General features: G+C 44.0%; 3 protein-coding genes across 3 annotated transcripts in view; 1 reads left to right on the top strand and 2 right to left on the bottom strand.

Moving 5' to 3' along the window:
• The window catches only part of LOC120815181 (NACHT, LRR and PYD domains-containing protein 3-like), a 124,668-nt gene extending 122,518 nt beyond the window's left edge, over positions 1-2,150 (bottom strand). Inside the window, exon 1 of the mRNA XM_078088640.1 lies at positions 2,044-2,150. The gene's annotated coding sequence lies outside the window, so the exon portion shown is untranslated. The remainder of the gene's footprint in view (positions 1-2,043) is intronic.
• Positions 1-18,744, bottom strand: part of LOC120814177 (uncharacterized) — a 351,528-nt gene that overhangs the window by 12,229 nt on the left and 320,555 nt on the right. Inside the window, 1 exon segment of the mRNA XM_078088631.1 lies at positions 15,611-15,657. Within this exon segment, the coding sequence (XP_077944757.1) occupies positions 15,611-15,657 (47 nt within the window).
• On the top strand, positions 9,142-13,899 carry LOC120813095 (metal transporter CNNM3). The gene is made up of 5 exons (XM_078088723.1): positions 9,142-9,340; positions 9,459-9,555; positions 9,843-9,973; positions 10,388-10,514; positions 12,664-13,899. The coding sequence occupies exons 1-5, from the start codon at positions 9,197-9,199 to the stop codon at positions 12,711-12,713; spliced, it is 549 nt and encodes a 182-aa protein (XP_077944849.1). The 5' UTR covers positions 9,142-9,196; the 3' UTR covers positions 12,714-13,899.

Below are 18,744 nucleotides of genomic sequence, written 5' to 3'. Positions count from 1 at the left end.
GAGCTCCTTTAAAATGTTGAGGATCTTCTTCTTGACTTTCTCCATCTGGCCTTTTTAAAGACACCCAAATAAACATCATTCACACAGAACAATTACTGCTCTGCATTTAAACAACAAACAGCAGCGTGTTTTAAAGATGGAGTTTTATCGGTTCATTGGTTTGGATTCACAATCAAATAGAATTCTTCTCTCTCTTTCTAAGCACCTCTGATGAAGTCAGCGTCCTCTTTGTGGAAACAAGTTGGGTGAATCTGTGAATATTGGGGAAGTGTGAAGGTGGTTCACAGCTTCACCTGCAACAACAGAAATGCCGTGTAATTTGTATTCATCAAACAAACTCAATTCATAATCAAACTAATCATGAAGCAGGAAGTATATGGAGCCAAATCCAGGACAAAGCTTTTGATCTTTCGAAAAAGAGAATTGAAAAAAACTGTATTCAGAATAAAATTAAGATGATTTAGTTCTTATAAAATATTTATTTTAATTATTTTCTAGATATATAATCACATTATTTTCTATATATCTATAGATATATATCTATAGATATAAAGATATAGATATTTAGGTTCTTTTCATTATTCAGTTGTAGATTTCATATTTTCTGATTCAACTGTTCAATCGTTTTTTCACTGTCAGACTTTTGGCCCTGATAAGGGGGCGTGGCATCAACCGAGAGGGGCGTGTCATCATGAGTGACAGCTTAACAAAGAAGGCTGAAAAGGTTCCTCAACCGTGTTGCCTTCAGGAAGCGTAGGCACTGTGGTAATTATGAATCCACACTTTCTATACACCACATTCACGTGATTGGCAGTAAGACAATTTACACCAGTGACAAAGTTCTACTTAGCGAGCTGTTTTAACACGAATCACAGAATAAGAGCAATAAACTCAGATAGTAGCGTTCAACAACCACGTTTGAATCTCTGAACCACTGTGAACGCAGCGTAGCATCCATGTGATGGAGTCTGCTCCACCCAATCACGTGAACATGGTGTATAGCGATATAAACACAATCAAACAGGAACAGCTAAACACACACAGTGATGAACCATAAGCATGTGACAGCAGATACGTGTGAGCTTGCTTTCTGAATGTGGACACATGTGAAGGACGTCCAGTCATCCGACAGCTTGTCGCAGAGAGCAGGACGTCTTTGACTGAAGGAACCCACAGTGGATGTTTGCAACGGCTAAAACAACTTGAACCCTCTGACTTGAGGTATTTTCCAACATGAGGCAAACCAGTCGTACCAGATGGGTGTGAGTTTGTGTGTTAGTACACGTGTAGATGTGTGTGTGAACGGGTTTTTCTCCATTGTTGGTGCGGTTACGATCCGGAGTCCTGATGTCTGATCTATGAACGGCTTATCTGCACTTCCTCTCCAACAAGTAAAGATAATATATATATATATATATATATATATATATATATATATATATATATATATATATATATATTTACGTAGTAAGGATGTGCATTAGGTGCTATAATGTCTTTGGGGGCACGACTCTGTTAGAAAGGTCGTGTTTCATCAAGATTAGAAATATGAAGCAGTTTGATGTTAATAGAACTAAATAAGTGAATATGGTGACTAAAAGTGTTGATTCATAATTCCAGATTTCCTGAAGGCAACGCGGTGAGGAAGGTTTTCAGCCTTCTTTGTTAAGCTGTCAATCATGATGGCACGCCCCTTTCAGCTGATGACACACCCCCTGAGCCTTTAAAAAGTGACTAGATGTGTTCTGTGGAGCAAACAGAGCGTCTCTCAGGTGTGTTTCAAGAAGGCCCAGGTGAGCCCTGTGGCCATTTGAGTGCTGGGTCCTATTGCCCCCTGTCTGCTACCTTCCCCTCCTCATCAGTAACAGTCCTCACAGACCCCAGATGAGACTGAGCTCCTCTTCTTCATCACAGCGTCATCATTCAGACTAACAGCAGCTTCTCTCTGCTTGCTCACACAGGCGCCATCTTGTTTCCCAGCTTTAAAAATCACACGTTCACAAGCATCAATGATGTCATTCAACCAATCACAGCTGCACTTACTAAGCTCGTAGACATGAACTTCCTCAGTGAGCAGCTCTCTTCTGTCCTCAGCAGGTCCGTGTAGAAAAGGAGCTCCGTGCTTCACTTTAGCTTCCATCAGACGGAGTGAAGCGACTTCTTATCAGCTTCTTATCTTTTATCAGAGAGGGTGGGTCCTCACGTCAAGTCCAAAGTCTAACTGGTTGACTGAGTGTCAGTCTGAGCTGTTCAAGGGTCAAAGGTGAACAGAATCACGTGACAGTTGCCTGCTTGGTATTGTTGATGGGAGTCATATCCACTTTGTCAGGGAACAATGTCTTTATGCCGCCGCTCAAAGCAGTGAGTGCGTCTCTGTACGCCTTATTTTGATTTGAACTCCAATCAACGTCTGCCGCGCTGGTGTCTCCTGCAACCAGCTGGTTGAGCTTCTGGTAGTGAGTCGGACCCACGTGACTCATTAGAACACGTGGAATTTCATCAAAGTTGGGCAGGAATTGCTCACGAATTCCATGAATGCTTCAGCAAACAGTCTTCCCGAGTGCTGTATCGGCGGGAGATGAGCCATTGCAGCTCTAATGTCCGTATCAGTCCAAGGCCGGAAAACAAGTATGGGACCTGAGTGTCCTGGTACTTGAATCATTGGGGTTTGGAGCACAGATTTTGCATCCGGGGGAACTCCCTCTGGGTCGAAAGAGGGGGAAACAACATCTGATGTAGATGGTTGCTCTGTGATCAGTTTGTTGATGGCAGAAGTGTCCCCTCCGGTTGCTCCTGGAGAGCGAGATCGAGGGAGGAGAGCAGCCTGTCTCTTTTCCTCCTCTTCGCCAAGGAGTCGTTCCTGTGCTGCTTTCACTGCCGCTTCCTTTTCCTCCCTCTGCCGGGTGTAGTGAACTTTTTGAGCTTGTGACCATGCAGACGAAGGTTGCTGGTTCGTAGATGAAGCAGGGTACGGTGGTGGGCATGTGTTGAGGAGAGGGCCGCCAGCCCCTGTGAGACTCGGATACAAGGGAGAAGAAGCACATCGGTCATTTTGTTCAATAACATTTGGATCTGTTTTTTCAACCAATGTGGTTTTTGCGCATGTCAATTCTTTAGCCATTTGTTTCCTTTCTCTACATCCACATTCATCCTCCCACCATTTTAACCATTTACTTTGTTTCTCAATGTTCTCCAAGTCTTTGCCTTTTATCACCCTCTGAGTTTTTATACCCTTCTCTTTTCCCTCTAAGCCTGTTCGTAACATGTTCAGTTTTATTCTACTGAAAGAACCATTTGCAGGGAACCCAAAATCTTTTGACCACTCGGGCAAAAACTCTAGAGATTGATCTCCATATTTCCTTCTCATCAGATCCACAATGGGTCCCTCCGGAGAACCCATTTCCTTTTTACCTTTACCGTGTACACCACCCATCTTTCAGGCGTGGTGAAGTATACTTTTATTACTTAAAATATAGTCGTCACTATAAGTCTTGATTTTCTTTTACGTAGGAAAAATACAAGTTAAAACCCAACCAGAACTATTGGTTAATAAATATAGGTCAAGGGCGCAAATATCTGTTTTCAGATTACTGTCCGAAAACCCCGATATTGTTCCTGTCTTCCCGTTAGGTCAAGGGCTGAGATTTTGCGATTTCAGTGAACTCTCAAAATCCCTCCTGTCTTCCCCTTCGGTCAACGGTCACAATTGTGCGTTTTCAGATTGTTAGTCTGAATGCAATCGTTAATACGCAACTTGCCCCTATCTTCCCCTTTGGTCAAGGGTCACAGTTATGCGTTTTTCAGATAGTTAGTCTGAGTACAATCATAAATGCGCACATTGCTCCCTGTCTTCCCCAGTAAAAAGTTGGATGCTGATGAACCGGAAATACTGTATAATTACTCTTATAATTTTATACACCTTTTTCAAATAACCGGATAAAAAGACAAGTTATCATCATTAGAAGCCCAATCAAATAGCGTAAATATAAACGACCTGACGACCTGCTTAAATTTCAATCTCTCCTCTCCTCGTTTTCTGCTTCTATCTCTGCTGCCAAAAGCTCCTTCTACCAATCCAAAATCAAATCCTCATTCTCTAACCCCAAAAAACTCTTCTCGATCTTCTCCAATCTCCTCAAACCCCCTACCCCTCCTCCCCCCTCCACCCTTCTTACAGGAGACTTTGTCAACTACTTCACCAGGAAAATAGCTGACATAGTCAGGCTCTTGTCATCTCCCGCCTGGACTACTGCAACTCCCTCCTGGCAGGTCTCCTGCTACCACCATTCCACCTCTGCAGCTCATTCAGAATGCAGCAGCTCGACTGGTCTTCAACCTTCCGAAATTCTCCCTCATTCCTCCACTCCTCCGCTCTCTTCACTGGCTACCGGTGGCTCATCCAGTTTAAAACATTGGTGCTCACGTACCACGCTGTGAATGGATGGGGTCCAGCTTACATCCAGGACATGGTCAAACCCTACATCCCAACCCGCACTCTCCGCTCTGCATCTGCAAAACTACTCGTCCCTCCCTCACTGAGAGCAAAACACTCGACTAGGTCTCGACTCTTCGCTGTCCTTGCGCCGAAATGGTGGAACGAGCTCTCTGAAGACATCAGGACCGCAGAGAGCCTTCACATCTTCCGCCGCAAACTAAAGACACACCTCTTCAGACTCTACCTCGACTAAAGACTAACAAATTGTAGCACTTAAATTGTACTTGTAACGTCACTCATCTATAGCAAATGTAAATTTTTATTTATTTATTGTTCTCCTGAGTTTGTACCCTATGGTTGAATGCACTTATTGTACGTGGCTTTGGATAAAAAGCGTCAGCTAAATGACATGTAATGTAATGTAACCGAAATTTGGATTTTCTAAGAAGAGAGAGAAAAAATAATTAAAAGAAATCCCAAAGTACTAAATACCCGTCTTTGTAATTATGTTATGTTATTATGTTGTTGCTGTTATCACCCGTTATAATTCAGAAAACCCCGTTTGAAAATCAGAATATCAACTTCTTACCCGATTCGTGTGAAAATCTTCCTCATCGGATCGTGTTGAAGCCAATCAGGTCTCTTTTGGTCGCCGGTCCCCTCTCTCTGAGTGTGATGAGGTATAGGGCAGAATCACGTTTTGGTGGATCCTGAAGGGGTCCCTTCCCGGACGTCCTCGGAGTCCCGACGGAGCTTCAAACGATCCCACTTCTGACACCAAATTGTGGTGGAAGATTTTACACAGACAATCGTTAAGTAAGAAACAAAGGCTCTGAGTCAAGTATGTCTTTTCTCCGTTTATTTCCTTGCAAGGGAAAAAGGGTCACAACAGCTACGTGGTCAGTAGACTGTCAAGAACCTCCTTTTCCCCCCAACACATCGAGGCAGTTCTTATACCTAAGTTTAGATATCGGTGGCGTCAACAGAAACCTTTGACCATCTTGTTGAGTCTCTGCAGTCAGGGTACCGGGAAGATCTTGTCCATGTGAGACACGTCAGCTCTTTGACCGTGTCCTTGCTCTCCCAACATGCTAAAACAAAGGTGGTCATAGACATAAACACTTTGTTCAATCTCTACAGCTATGACGCTGGAAACATCTAATCCAAGTGGGAGACATCAGTTCTTATGTCAGGGCCTTTGTGATCGAACCACTTGCAACTAATAAACTGGTTATACAAACGAAGCATTTAAAAGGGTCACATATCATTTTCCCATTACACGGTACGGTGGGTAAGGGACTCCTGATCAAATGCGCTATTCCATTGTGGGTAGTTTGAGAGGCCAGGATCTGCTTGCAGTTGCCACGAAGTCGAGACACTTGCCACGACTTCGAGGCAGTTGCCACGATTTCACGACAGCTGCCTCGACTTTGCGCCAGACAGTTTTATTTCCCAAATATGTGATATGTTTGTTTAATAATTTTGCCAACATGTGACAATACAATACTGCCTTTAAAAGTACTGGCGTTGGTAGTTATTGTTTTAGTAATAAAAGCCAATAAGTGATACAACGGCTTCCCATTTTAGTGCAGCTAAGCGAATATGGACTAAGATCACTTGCCGCCCTGGTTACAATCTCTACTTCGAGAACTAATCAATGCGTATGTGATTATATGAACAAACAATAACACTGGGTGGGTGCCATCAAGACGTGTCTAAAATTGAATGTCGGTATATAATATGAGTTACCAGTATTTTCATTTAAATTAATGTTGACTACAATTGTTGACAAAAGAATTTGCCTGAGCGTGATTGTGTGCATGACTGTTTTTAGATATCCAGTGATCGCACAAAAGCTGCTGGATTAAAGTATTAAGCGATTCTATATTGTCTCATGATCAGGCAACAGACAGTACCTTCATGATGGATGTTACCTAAAAGGAAAAATGACATTATTTAAATGATATTTATTTCCTTTTGACTATATCTGTTGTGCTTGTGAAGAAGCGACCACCCAAACGCAAGGGAACGTAAAGTGTTTTAATGAACACAGACACACAAACAGAAGAATACGGGCGTTTGGCCGGCAACGGTGACGCCCAGTGAGCAGAGAACGAGGTCCAGGCCGAGGGAGACGCACCAGACAGCAGGCAGCTCACGTCAAACAGGAGGCTGGGTAAAGCAGAGGTTAGCAACGGGACAATAATAGTTCAGCACGAACCGTCAGGACACAACAAGGCAGGCGATACGGGACAGCGAGCTCAGGTACGTCGGGTGCACAGGTAAAGCTCTGCTGGAGAACAAGGGGAAGAGGGAGGCTAGAAATAGTGTCTAATTAGAGGAAGCAGGAAGAGAGGATGATGAGATGAGAGAATGAGAAGCAGCTGGGAATGAATGAGCAGGTGTAATTAAGTGTGTGTGTGTGTGTGTGTGTGTGTGTATGTGAAGGGGGGGTGCGAGTGTGTGTAAATTACAAGAAAGGAGTGGAAAGGAAAAAGAGGAAGGTACCCGGTTTATGACAATATCATGCTATAAACAGTTTTTATTGTTTACTAGGGAGACAAACATGTATTTCTTAAGTATTTTATTAAAGAATCACTAGATTCATCTATATGGTGTTTTTTCACGTCCATTGTGTTTACTGTGCATGAATGCAACGCATAAATCAAGTTCTGTTCTTTTGTGAATGCGCTGAATGATTTCTGCAGATAAGTCCGTAAAAAATGAACAGTTTTGTTTTAAGCCTAGTACTCTTGACAAAAATATATAATATTACTAGTGGGTGAAATAAAATAATCTCTGCTTTGTTTTTTAATGCAGAAATAAATGTGCTCAAAATCATCTCTGTAATTGTGTCTTGGTTTTGTACTGCAACGATTTGAACATTTCTTAACACTGCTTTCTGTCACTTCCTGACGTGTCTTCAGCACTGAGGAAAAGATTAGGCCTTTGAATGAACTGTAATATAACTATATTATGTACCTATACTACTAAAATATATATACACACACATACAAAAAGCTTTCAGCACTTCTCAATAGTTTCAACGTTACAAGGCATCAATATTTACAATTTGCAATCATTCGGGGCGCTGCCGGAAAGTGGTTATCGTAACCAAGGCAACGAGTGGTCTTAGCCCATATTAGCTTAGCTGAGCTATTGCATCACTTATCGGCGTTTTATGACTAAACCAATTACAACCAACAACACTCGTACTCTTAAGGACAGAGTACAGCAAAGTACAGGATAGTATTGTCACATTTTGTCAAAATATGAAAAGAAAACTGCAACAGTCGAGGCATCATTGCCGCAAAGTCGAGGCAGCTGTCGTGAAGTTGAGGCCGCTGCCACGACTCGCCACGGCAACTCAACCCGCAGATAACAGTCGTACTCAAACTGTATTATACCGTCACATGTTGCATATATATGAATACTAAAATGAACGGAAACAGCCGCGGCACCTCTCCCTTAAACTCCCGGTACGTCTATCAGCCGAGGCACCGCTCCCTTAAACTCCCGGTACGTCTATCAGCCGAGGCACCGCTCCCTTTGGTCGTGGCAAGACTCCTTTAACTCGAGGTACCTCTCGACCGATGAAACGGCCCCTGAATTCGTGGTACCGCTCGAGGTACCTCACTCAGCCGAGGCAACAGGCGAGGCAGTTGCCGTAAACTCGAGGCAGTTGCCACGATTCGCCGCGGCGCCGCAACCTGCAACAGGAAGTGCCTCAGCGAGTTGCCGGTGCCACGATCCGCGCTAGCCCTCTCTCCTGAATTACAGGTGAATCGTAAACCACGGCAGACAAAACACGAGATGAAGGGATTTTTCTTTTTCAATTTCCCCTCTCTGAAATCCTAATTAGTCCTGATAGGAAATGTAATAGAGCTGGAGGAGAAAGATTGCTTTTATTCACTGTGTGTCAACAGGACTGATGGAATGAACAAATGGTACAATTGGATAAAAATTAAAGAAAATAGCTCAAATGGAAAATAGTTGGGTTACTATTATACGGCAGAACTTATAAAGTCAAACCATTAAACAAGTTAAAGACAAAACACAGCAGAGTAAATGATAACAATGTTTAAAGAAAATAAATGGTTGCTGTCTGATGTTCTTCCCACTCAGACGGGCGAAATACACTGGATTGTCATCAGACAGCTGTGGGAATCAGGCAGAATTGTTCAGCATCAGAGACCAAAAGCAAGAGTCTGTTACCTGATGTTTTGGGTCCTGTGTGTACAGATGTGTATGTTTGACTATGGTTCCATTCCTTAGTCAAAAAGAAAAGGTAAACAAAGCAGGGATACCGTTGATAAAAAGATCTTCTACTGAACCTTTTTACATTTCTTTTCATCACAGGAGTAACGTCTTGAGGTGGATCTGGACTGGACTCGCTTCGCCCGGCGGTTCCCTCCCTCGGAACGCCAAGTGCCACCAAACATGCCGAGGATGACGAGGAAGATTCCCTTTTATCTCACGAGTGAACAAATCCTGCATGCAGCTTTTTTGTTATTTCTGTGACTATTCTTTTAGAAGAAGAAGCAGAACTTGCATGTAGCAGTTGATTGATAACTTATTGGACTGAAGCGTCACGCGCTGATGGACTCGGTCACAGTTTCACTCCACACGCGTAATGATTACGTTCCATGTTGCTTATTCTAAGAGTGAAGAAGCCGTTTGTCCCGACATTGTACCTCACGTCGCTGCCCGTGTCTCCTGCCCCCCCCCCCCACAGAGGTGGCTCACTTCAGCCCCGGGCGCATGTCCGAGAAGGTCCTGTTCCACCTGCTGCGTCACCCCAGCGTCAACCAGGAGGTTCCCTTCGACCCGAACAACCGGCTGAGCGCGGCTCACTACCTGTACACGCGCAACCACCCGGTGGACTACTTCATCCTGCTGCTGCAGGTCAGTGAGCCTCTGAGAGCCTCTGAGGCCCGTTGCTCGTCCGTCCCACAGAGCGGCAGGAAGAAGACGTGGAGCGCCGTCACGTGACCTCTGGCTGCTTCCTGTTTGCGGTGCTCAGGGTCGCGTGGAGGTGGAGATCGGGAAGGAGGGGCTGAAGTTCGAGAACGGAGCGTTCACGTACTACGGCGTGTCCGCGCTGACGCTGCCCTCTTCAGGTGAGCAGGAGGACTATTGATCTCCTTCATGGTGACGTCATCGCGACGGCTTCAACGTTGATGACGCGTTGTTGTATTTTATGAATGAATAACGATTCGTCGCGAGACAAGAATCACTCGGTTTGTCCGTTTGATCGTGATGACGCAGCTTTATTCACTCCGTGTTTCCATAACCGAGGTTCAAAAAGGAGGAGAAGAAGAAGCAGGACAGCAGATGTTGTGCTGACTCGTGTGTGTGTGTGTGTGTGTGTGTGTGTGTGTGTGTGTGTGTGTGCGTGTGTCTGCAGTGCACCAGTCTCCTGTGTCGACCCAGTGTCTCTCTCCCAGGGATCCCTTCGAGTCCGCCGACGCCACAAGTCCGTCCAGCTATTGTCAGGACTACACCGTCCGAGCCCTCAGCGACCTGCAGCTCATACGGGTGCGTGTGTGTGTGCGTGTGTGTGTGCGTGCGTGTGTGTGTGTTCTCAGCCTTTGAGTTCTCAACTCATTCTCAGTGTTCATAGTACTTTTTCGTGGTACTTTTCACTAAAGTACAACAACCTAAATACTAGGGCTGCAACAACGAATTGATAAAATCGCTAAAAGTCGAGTAAAGGAAGCGTGTTGTGCTCTGGCGCCCCCTGTGGACTGAAGCGGTGTTGCCTCTGAGCACCAGGGTCCCTTCAGGAAACGTCTCATTTACCAGGAAAACAGAAACACTTTGTTGCTCCTCATTTATAGCCGATTCTGATGGTTGAAAAGAGGCGTGTTGTTAAAATGTTGAAGTGGTTTTATATTAGAGTGACATTAATGAACGTGCACTAACCCACTAATCGCTGCACGACGCTGGCAGGTGACTCGTCTCCAGTACCTGAACGCTCTCATGGCGTCGCGGGTCGGTCACAGTCCAGATCCTCCAGAGATTAAGATCCTGCCCAACAGTCAGACCAAGCTGCTCAACGACAGAAACTCACAGCCAGGTACGTTTCTCCACCGTCCTCCTGGAACCAACACCAGCGACAACGTGTCCACCAAACCGCTGTGAATCAGGACGCAGGTCTTTTATTCTACGATTTCCTCTCTTTATAAAGGAAAGCTTAGTGGACTTAAAATATGAAGCGTGCATGTTAGAGAGCTGTCAATCACAGTAAGCCCCGCCCTAAAGCATCACCTGCTTCATGGTCTGTTAGAGACCATTCAATCACTTTAAGCCCCGCCCTAAAGCGTCCCCTGCTTCATGGTCTGTTAGAGAGCTGTCAATCATTTTAAGCCCCGCCCTAAAGCATCCCCTGCTTCATGGTCTGTTAGAGAGCTGTCAATCACTTTAAGCCCTGCCCTAAAGCATCACCTGCTTCATGGTCTGTTAGAGACCTGTCCATCACTTTAAGCCCCGCCCTAAAGCATCACCTGTGTCATGGTCTATTAGAGACCTGTCAATCACTTTAAGCCCCGCCCTAAAGCGTCCCCTGCTTCATGGTCTGTCAGAGAGCTGTCAATCACAGTAAGCCCCGCCCTAAAGCATCACCTGCTTCATGGTCTGTTAGAAAGCTGTCAATCACTTTAAGCCCCGCCCTAACGCATCCCCTGCTTCATGGTCTGTTAGAGACCTGTCAATCACTTTAAGCCCCGCCCCAAAGCATCACCTGCTTCATGGTCTGTTAGAGAGCTGTCAATCACTTTAAGCCCCGCCCTAAAGCATCCCCTGCTTCATGGTCTGTTAGAGAGCTGTCAATCACTTTAAGCCCCGCCCTAAAGCATCACCTGCGTCATGGTCTAATAGAGAGCAAAGAGGAAGGCGTTGTCTCTCCGTATCATAGCAACCAGATGTAAAACCTTCCTGTAAAAAGCGCTTCGTGGACACAGACTCTTTGTGGATGAATCGCACTCGAGCGTCTTTGTGTTGTTTCCTCGCTGCTCGTCTCCTGATGGCTGAACGATAATAATCTTCCTCTTTCTCTCCCCTCTCTGCTTTCGCACCTCCGTGTCTTCTTCTGTGGTCTCGTCCAGAGTTCCCCGTCAACTTTTCCTTCTTTGATACCATTGAGAATTACTGTTAGTATTTATTCATTTAATGTTTGTTTGTCTGCATGAGGTGAAATGCAGCCGTCTGAGGCGTGACAGCAGACACACACACACACACACACACACACTCCGCTGTCCCCCTGTGTGCGTTCCTGTGTGTTCATTTGTGTTTGGTGACGTTTTATTTCCTCTGCTCTTTCCCTGCAATCATCTCCCGTCTCTCCATCAGTTAAAGGTCGTGTCTGATCTGATCCACATGTTTATATCCATGACCTTAAAGGCTGAGACGTGTCCCTCTGTCGTCCACACTGGAGGCTCATGGGCACGAAGGCAGAGACGCGGCCCGAACCTGAGCTGCTAACGGTTCAATCGGCTTGTTTTCAATAGACACAATTTGCTGAAATGCAAATATATAATATATATATGTATTTATATTTGAATCACTAAACAATAGTTTACGTCCAGTAAAGTGTAGTTCCAAAGCGTAAAGCACCAGACCTCCAAATGAAGTCATAATAGTTGGTTTGAGCTTCTTTTCATGTATCACCAAATATATTTGCAGAAAGTCATACAGAAAAAACCTATTTTCATTCAAACATTAACCTAAAATATATTTCTGAATTAGCACCTCTTTATGTTGTAAAAGCTTGAAGTCTTTGCTTTAATTTAGTGGTCCGATGTTTCGCTGAGTGCAACTCAATGAAAATTAGAGAATTTCTGAAATCTTTATTTGATATAAAAACAGGTTTACGTTTCAGTCTTTATCAAATAAAGCGATCCTACAGAAAGTAGCCTGGAAGTCATTTTACCTTAAGTGGTCAATTCCTTTGTACGGTGTAATATGACATGTTTCTTCCCTTTAATTTCTCATTAAATGTGTAAATATCCCATTAAAGCAGCGTAGTATATAATTAATAATGAGCCCTTTGTTGTAGCTTCAGTTATTAGAACTTTGAGGTTTTCTTCCTCTCGGCTTCTTCTTCGTCTCTCTGGCGCCGCCCTGTTGCCCCCCCCCCCCCCCTCGTGTGCGTGGTGGTGCTCGCCCCGTGATGCCCCCCCCCCCCCTCACTCACCCCCCCTCTCCCTCTGGTTGGTCGGGTTCCACAGGTGGCAGCAGCGCCCAGGTGAGCTCCACAGAAGAGGAGGCTCATGGGTAATGCGGCGCTCACCTGCTGCAGGAGATTCTTTAACCAATGAATCATTGTGGCTGAAACGTCGTTATTGGACCAAACTGGAGCCAGAGATTTTATTTCTTCTTTAAATTCCTTTTATTTGATTTTAATCACAATTATTTTATGCTGTTTTATACACTTTATGTGTAGATGAATAAATATAAATGTATTTTGTTTTAATTCAACATGTTTCTCCAGGTTTTATACTAAAGTGTGTGTGTGTGTGTGTGTGTGTGTGTGTGTGTGTGTGTGTGTGAGGCTGAAAGAAGAAGCGACCAGTCGTTTTAATTTGCCGATAACCGTCAAATCGTTTACTTCAGTAAAAGTCAAATGACGGTTCACTAAACCGTACTGCTAGTATTTAAAAGTATTAATACATCAGTGACGTGTTTCATTCATATTCATCCTGCATTCATGTTGCACGTTAACTCCTTCATGTCCTTTTATTTAGCTTCATCTTCATCATTCTATTTGTGATAAACTGAAGGATGAAGTGATGTTTTTTCTGGGCAGGAAGATGAAAAACTAATCTGAGAAGAAACTAAAGCGTCACACGAATATAATAAAAGTCAAATATTTACCTCTGAGAGGTTCATTTGTAAATTAACGTCAAATATAAAATATAAAGTGCTGCAGTGAAGTACCTTGACTTTCCACTGGAGTGCAGTACTTGTACTTGTACACCAGATGTACTCTGTATTCTGTTTCTTTCAGCGCAGCAGGACAAGTTTTAAAATGAGCTTCAGCGCCGTCGTCATGGTTACGCTCTTTGTCCCCCAGAGACTCGTCCTGGAGTATAGAGTGGATTTTATTTTATGACCCTTTTCCTTTCTTTGTTGCAATGAGTTCATTTGGTTTCAGGAGACTGAATGTATATAATATAATAATAAAAAGATAATCCCGACTGCTGATGGAGAGAAATGTTTGTTAATATCTGACCGTTTACAGCAGAATGAGGACGTACTTTATTGGGATCATTTCTTTCAGGTACAATAACGACGTTATTAAGAGATTTAAAGTTAAAATCGTTCCTCTTTCTGTTTGATCTGATTTTTTGGGACCGTTGCTGCTGTCTGTGTTTTATTTTGGCGGTGCATTGAGAGACTCCATCACATTTAACACTTTCAATACTCAAGTTTCTTAGTAATAAACTCCAGCCTGTTATAAAATACGTGCTTGTTGTTTGTGTGTTGTTGTTGCCACGGTGACGCGGCCCAAAACACCACAAGGCGACTTCAGTAGGATATTTACTGCAGGATGAAACCTTCAAGTTGCACCTGAAGCACCGAGCTCAGTAGTTTGTGTTGTTTGGAGACGACTCTGCGTTAACGTTCATACGGTTAATAAACCAAGTTATTTATTACTTATTTGTTTGTTTATTACAAACTTTTCACTTCCTTTGTCAACCAGCTGTAACACAGATGTTTTCTCTGCTAGTGACAAAACAAGTAAATACATATAAATAATATGTAAATAGTACAGCATGTTTAAGAAGGATCATAGTATTTCATGTCAAAATAAACAATACAGCATGTTTATATTATGACGTGTTTAAAAATGTACAGTTGTTTCCAATAAAAGTCATTTATTAACATTAGAAACATACAATTATATTGCTGTTAAGCCAAAGTAATACGTGGACTAAATGTTGTACTATTATAGTGAATAAAAACACAAGTACTGATATTATCTGTCAGGATATTAAACATTTTCTTCAGAAGTTTGAATCATTAAAAAAAGCTTTTTGTTTAAAACAAACCTGATTATGTGAAATTATTTCTTAGTTCACTGAACAGATTCTGAAAGATTAAGTTAAAATTGTCTTAAAAAAGAATTCGACATTTAAAGTGTTTCCCCTTGTTGTTATTAGCGTGAGTGGAAATGAAACACACACATAAGGACACATTTATCTCACATGGGGGCAGACGAGCATTTTATAAAACGTCTTCTTGAAGATATAAAGATGAAGATTAAAGCCTAATTAGGAGCCGATATCTAAACGATGATCTATTGATTCAAGGAGCACACCAGCATTAAGCTGAGCTCCTTCACACGTCCACCTGAGTCCCAGAGAGCTGTGGACCCCCCAGAGTCCAGACCAGCTCAGGTACCCCTCACCTGCTCCACCTGCATCTACACCCACATAAACCACCATCAGCTGTGTGACAGAGAGGAAGGTTCTCCACCAGGAGGAGACTCTCCCTCCTCCAGAGAACACAGAGACACTGAGGAACCAGAGGACCAGGACCAGAACCCAGGATAAAGAGGTTCAGTGAATGTGGTGCTGAAGGTGTGGAGGTGGATCAGTGTGTCAGAGGAGACTCTGTAGAAGGACAGAGAGCCAGCAGGACAGTCCACATACACTGCTACTCTACCAGAGGAGGAGGAGGAGGAGGTGATGCGTGTTAATGTCTTATTGTGACGGACAGAGTAACCTGCATAAGAGCATCTCAGACTCCAGGACTGATCATTCCTTCCTAACACACAGTCTTCACTGATTCCTTTCCTCTTGATTCCTCTGTAACTCACTGATACATGAACGTCTCCGCTCCACTCGACCTCCCAGTAACAGCGACCAGTCAGACCAGTTCTACACAGCAGCTGAGGCCAGTTGTCAAATCTGTCTGGATGATCAGGATATGACTGATCCTCCTTCACACATGTCACCTTCCTGTTGTTGTCAGACAGTTTGAGGTATTTGTTTACTGTGTTTGTGTCGATTGTGAGTTCACAGGAATCTGATGAGAGAACAAGACACAATACAGCTGCAGTTATTAATCATGTGTTCATCTACTGACACGTTGATGATGACATCACAGAGGTGAATGAGTGATGTCACAGTGTGAAGATGGTTGAATCTTCATGAATCAAAGCACACTTACACTTCCTCAGACCTGGTGTCAACCATCGGACTCCATCAGGCTCCACCCTGAAAGGAGGAGGGGGGTCAGAGCAGCATGGAGACATGGACATTACATCACTCTCACACACAGCTTTGTCCTTCATGTCCACATGGAGCACCTCTTCTTCTTCTACCACTACTTACAGACGACCACAGACTGTCAGTCAGGCGTCACACAGCGACGAGGTGCTGGAACATATTCATGGAATAAAGTAGATAAATGTGGAATAAATAATAAACGGACCTGTCACTGTACTTTCACCAGATGGGAATTAAAATGTGAGAAATGACGTCGTGCTGCAGATGAAGCTTCATGGGACGTGTGCAAAGGAACATTAACATTAAACCGTTTAATAAGCAAATATTCACTAAATATAGAAATAAAGACCATTCAGTATTTACAATGTTTCACAATGAACAAACAACACAAACAAAGAGAAGAAACGCACTCGTTAGTTTATTGAATTCACTGTTTGGTTTTTCACTCATTCACTTCCGTCCCGTTCTGCACTTTTACTGTGATATTACAGAACGTCCTCATGTAAATACACTCAAGCATCTGCAAACGGGTCGGCGTGTGGATTCAAGCCAAAGGTGTGATCATTGAATGTACTGTAGTATTCAGTCAGGTCACAGGCTGCTGATCATAATAGTACTATTATAATATAGTACTTTGTGTTCTCAGCGTGTCGAGGTGCAGAGTTACTAACGATTGTCACGTCATCAGCTGTTGTGTCAACACGCCTCATATGGTTTACAGGAGTAATCACATGATGTAGAGACAATGTCTTCATTAGAGTCAAAGGGACACAAGGACTGTTCATTGATGTTCACCCTCCAACACTGATGGACATTCAAGTAAAGGTAAGAAATACAACTTTAATATCACTTGTGATCATTTCAGCATTGATACAGTTTGATATCAGCTTTGTCTTCATTTGGATTTGATCTCGATTCCAATTTAAAGAGCCGCTCTGATTTTAATGTGACCTTCTGAAAAGGTTGAATAGATTTGATCTCCAGTGGTGGAACTAGATTGTATTTAAATGTCAGATAAGTGGGTTATTATTGCTTCAGGCTTTGAGTTAAGGTCCATCGTCACTACTAGTTAAAGTTTGAATGGTATTCAACGTTTAAACATAAGATTGATTATTGATTATCGTTGTGACTTTAGACTTTTACTTTCTTAACTTGAACTTCATTTTGCTTTTATGGATTTTCATTAGACGTTTATTTTAGTTTCCTCTTCTCTCTCCTGCGGCAGCGTTTACACCCTAAAAGTTTCATCTCAGCTTTGTGATTCTAACATTGAGTTGGATTGATTTTTAATTTGCTGAAAGCCGTAACTAGTTTGAGATGATCTGCGGTTTAGTTTGATTTGTACTGACGGCGTTCTGATCCGTGTTGTAGTTGTTATGTGACTCAGTGGTTTGATGGACTGGTTCCCTTTCAGGTCCACTGCTTTACTTTCCATTGCTGAGTTCACTTTGTTGTTTGGTGTTTTGCAGGTTTCATTAGTTTGACTTTACATCATTAGTCGTCTCCTCACAGTCAGTGACAGAGTAGCTCCTAAAGGACAGGAGGACATCTCAGGGGGGTTTAGATGCACCAGGTTGCATCATGGTCGTGTTTACGACTCAGGACCTGCTGAGTAGCACCAGAGAGAAGATGGAGGAGCAGACGGAGGCCAAAGGAAGAGAAGCAGTGGACGGACTTGAGAGCACGATGAGGAAACAGCTGAAGACACTTGTGAACATCAAGATGTCTGCAGCAGTAAACAAAGGACAGAGACAGGAGACAGACAAGGCCCGATACCCCGTCCCCCAAAGGCCCCAGATCCAGCAGGTAGGAACCGTTCAGTGGGACATCAGCACCCAGCAGCAGAGGACGAGGGACAACCGAGGGAGGACAGGTGGACCTTATATATGTGGACAGGAGGGACATTGGTGCTGAGAGAGTCCCAGGAGTTATGAAAGGGACACGCGACCAAATGCTCCTCCACGGCTGGAGGCTCCACCCACCTCCACCTCACCTCCAACTCACATCCACCCACCTCCAACTAACATCCACTCACCTCACCTCCATCCACCTCCACCTCCCCTTGTAATGGGAAAATGATATGTGACCCTTTTAAATGCTTCACTTGTATAACCGGTTTATTAGTTGCAAGTGCTTAGGTCACAAAGGCCCTGACATAAGAACTGATGTCTCCCTCTTGGATTAGATGTTTCCAGCGTCATAGCTGTAGAGATTGAACAAAGTGTTTGTTATGTCTATGACCACCTTTGTTTTAGCATGTTGGGAGAGCAAGGACACGGTCAAAGAGCTGACGTGTCTTACATGGACAAGATGTTCCCAGTACCCTGGCTGTAGAGACTCAACAAGATGGTTAACGGTTTCTGTTGACGCCACCGATATCTAAATTTAGGTATAAGAACTGCCTCGATGTGTTGGGAAGAAAAAGGAGGTTCTTGACAGTCTACTGACCACGTAGCTGTTGTGACCCTTTTTCCCTTGCAAGGAAATAAACGGAGAAAAGACATACTTGACTCAGAGCCTTTGTTTCTTACTTAACGATTGTCTGTGCAAAATCTTCCACCACACCCTCCACCTCACCTCCACCCACCTCACGTCCCTCACCCCAACCCACCTCCACCCACCTCCACCCACCTCACCTCCACCCACCTCACATCCCTCCACCCACCTCCACCCCCTCACCTCCACCCACCTCACGTCCATCCACCCACCTCACCTCCGACCACCTCCACCCCTCACCTCCACCCACCTCACGTCCCTCCACCTCACCTCCACCTCACATCACGTCCCTCCTCCTCACCTCCACCCACCTCCACCCCCCTCACGCAACCCCCACAGCAGACGAGGCCCAAACAGCAACTGGTGCCACGTGGCCCCCCACTGGCTCCCAGCAGCTCAGATAAGCAGCCCCAGTCTCCCCAGTTTACGACTCACGTTGCAGAAGAAGAACAGAGAATAAAGATTATAAACCGCTGAGATTTAAAAACAGAGATTGATTCACTAAAAGAGGGAAAGTGTCATTAAAAGGTTGTGCAGGATTTAACTGAGGAATGAAGGTGATGAGAAATGAGGACAGTC

The sequence above is a fragment of the Gasterosteus aculeatus genome, chromosome 14, assembly GCF_964276395.1.
Source record: "Gasterosteus aculeatus chromosome 14, fGasAcu3.hap1.1, whole genome shotgun sequence".
In the NCBI taxonomy this organism is placed as follows: Eukaryota; Metazoa; Chordata; class Actinopteri; order Perciformes; family Gasterosteidae; genus Gasterosteus; species Gasterosteus aculeatus.
Note: the sequence above shows the minus strand (reverse complement) of the source record. Positions and strands in the feature narration are given on the sequence as shown.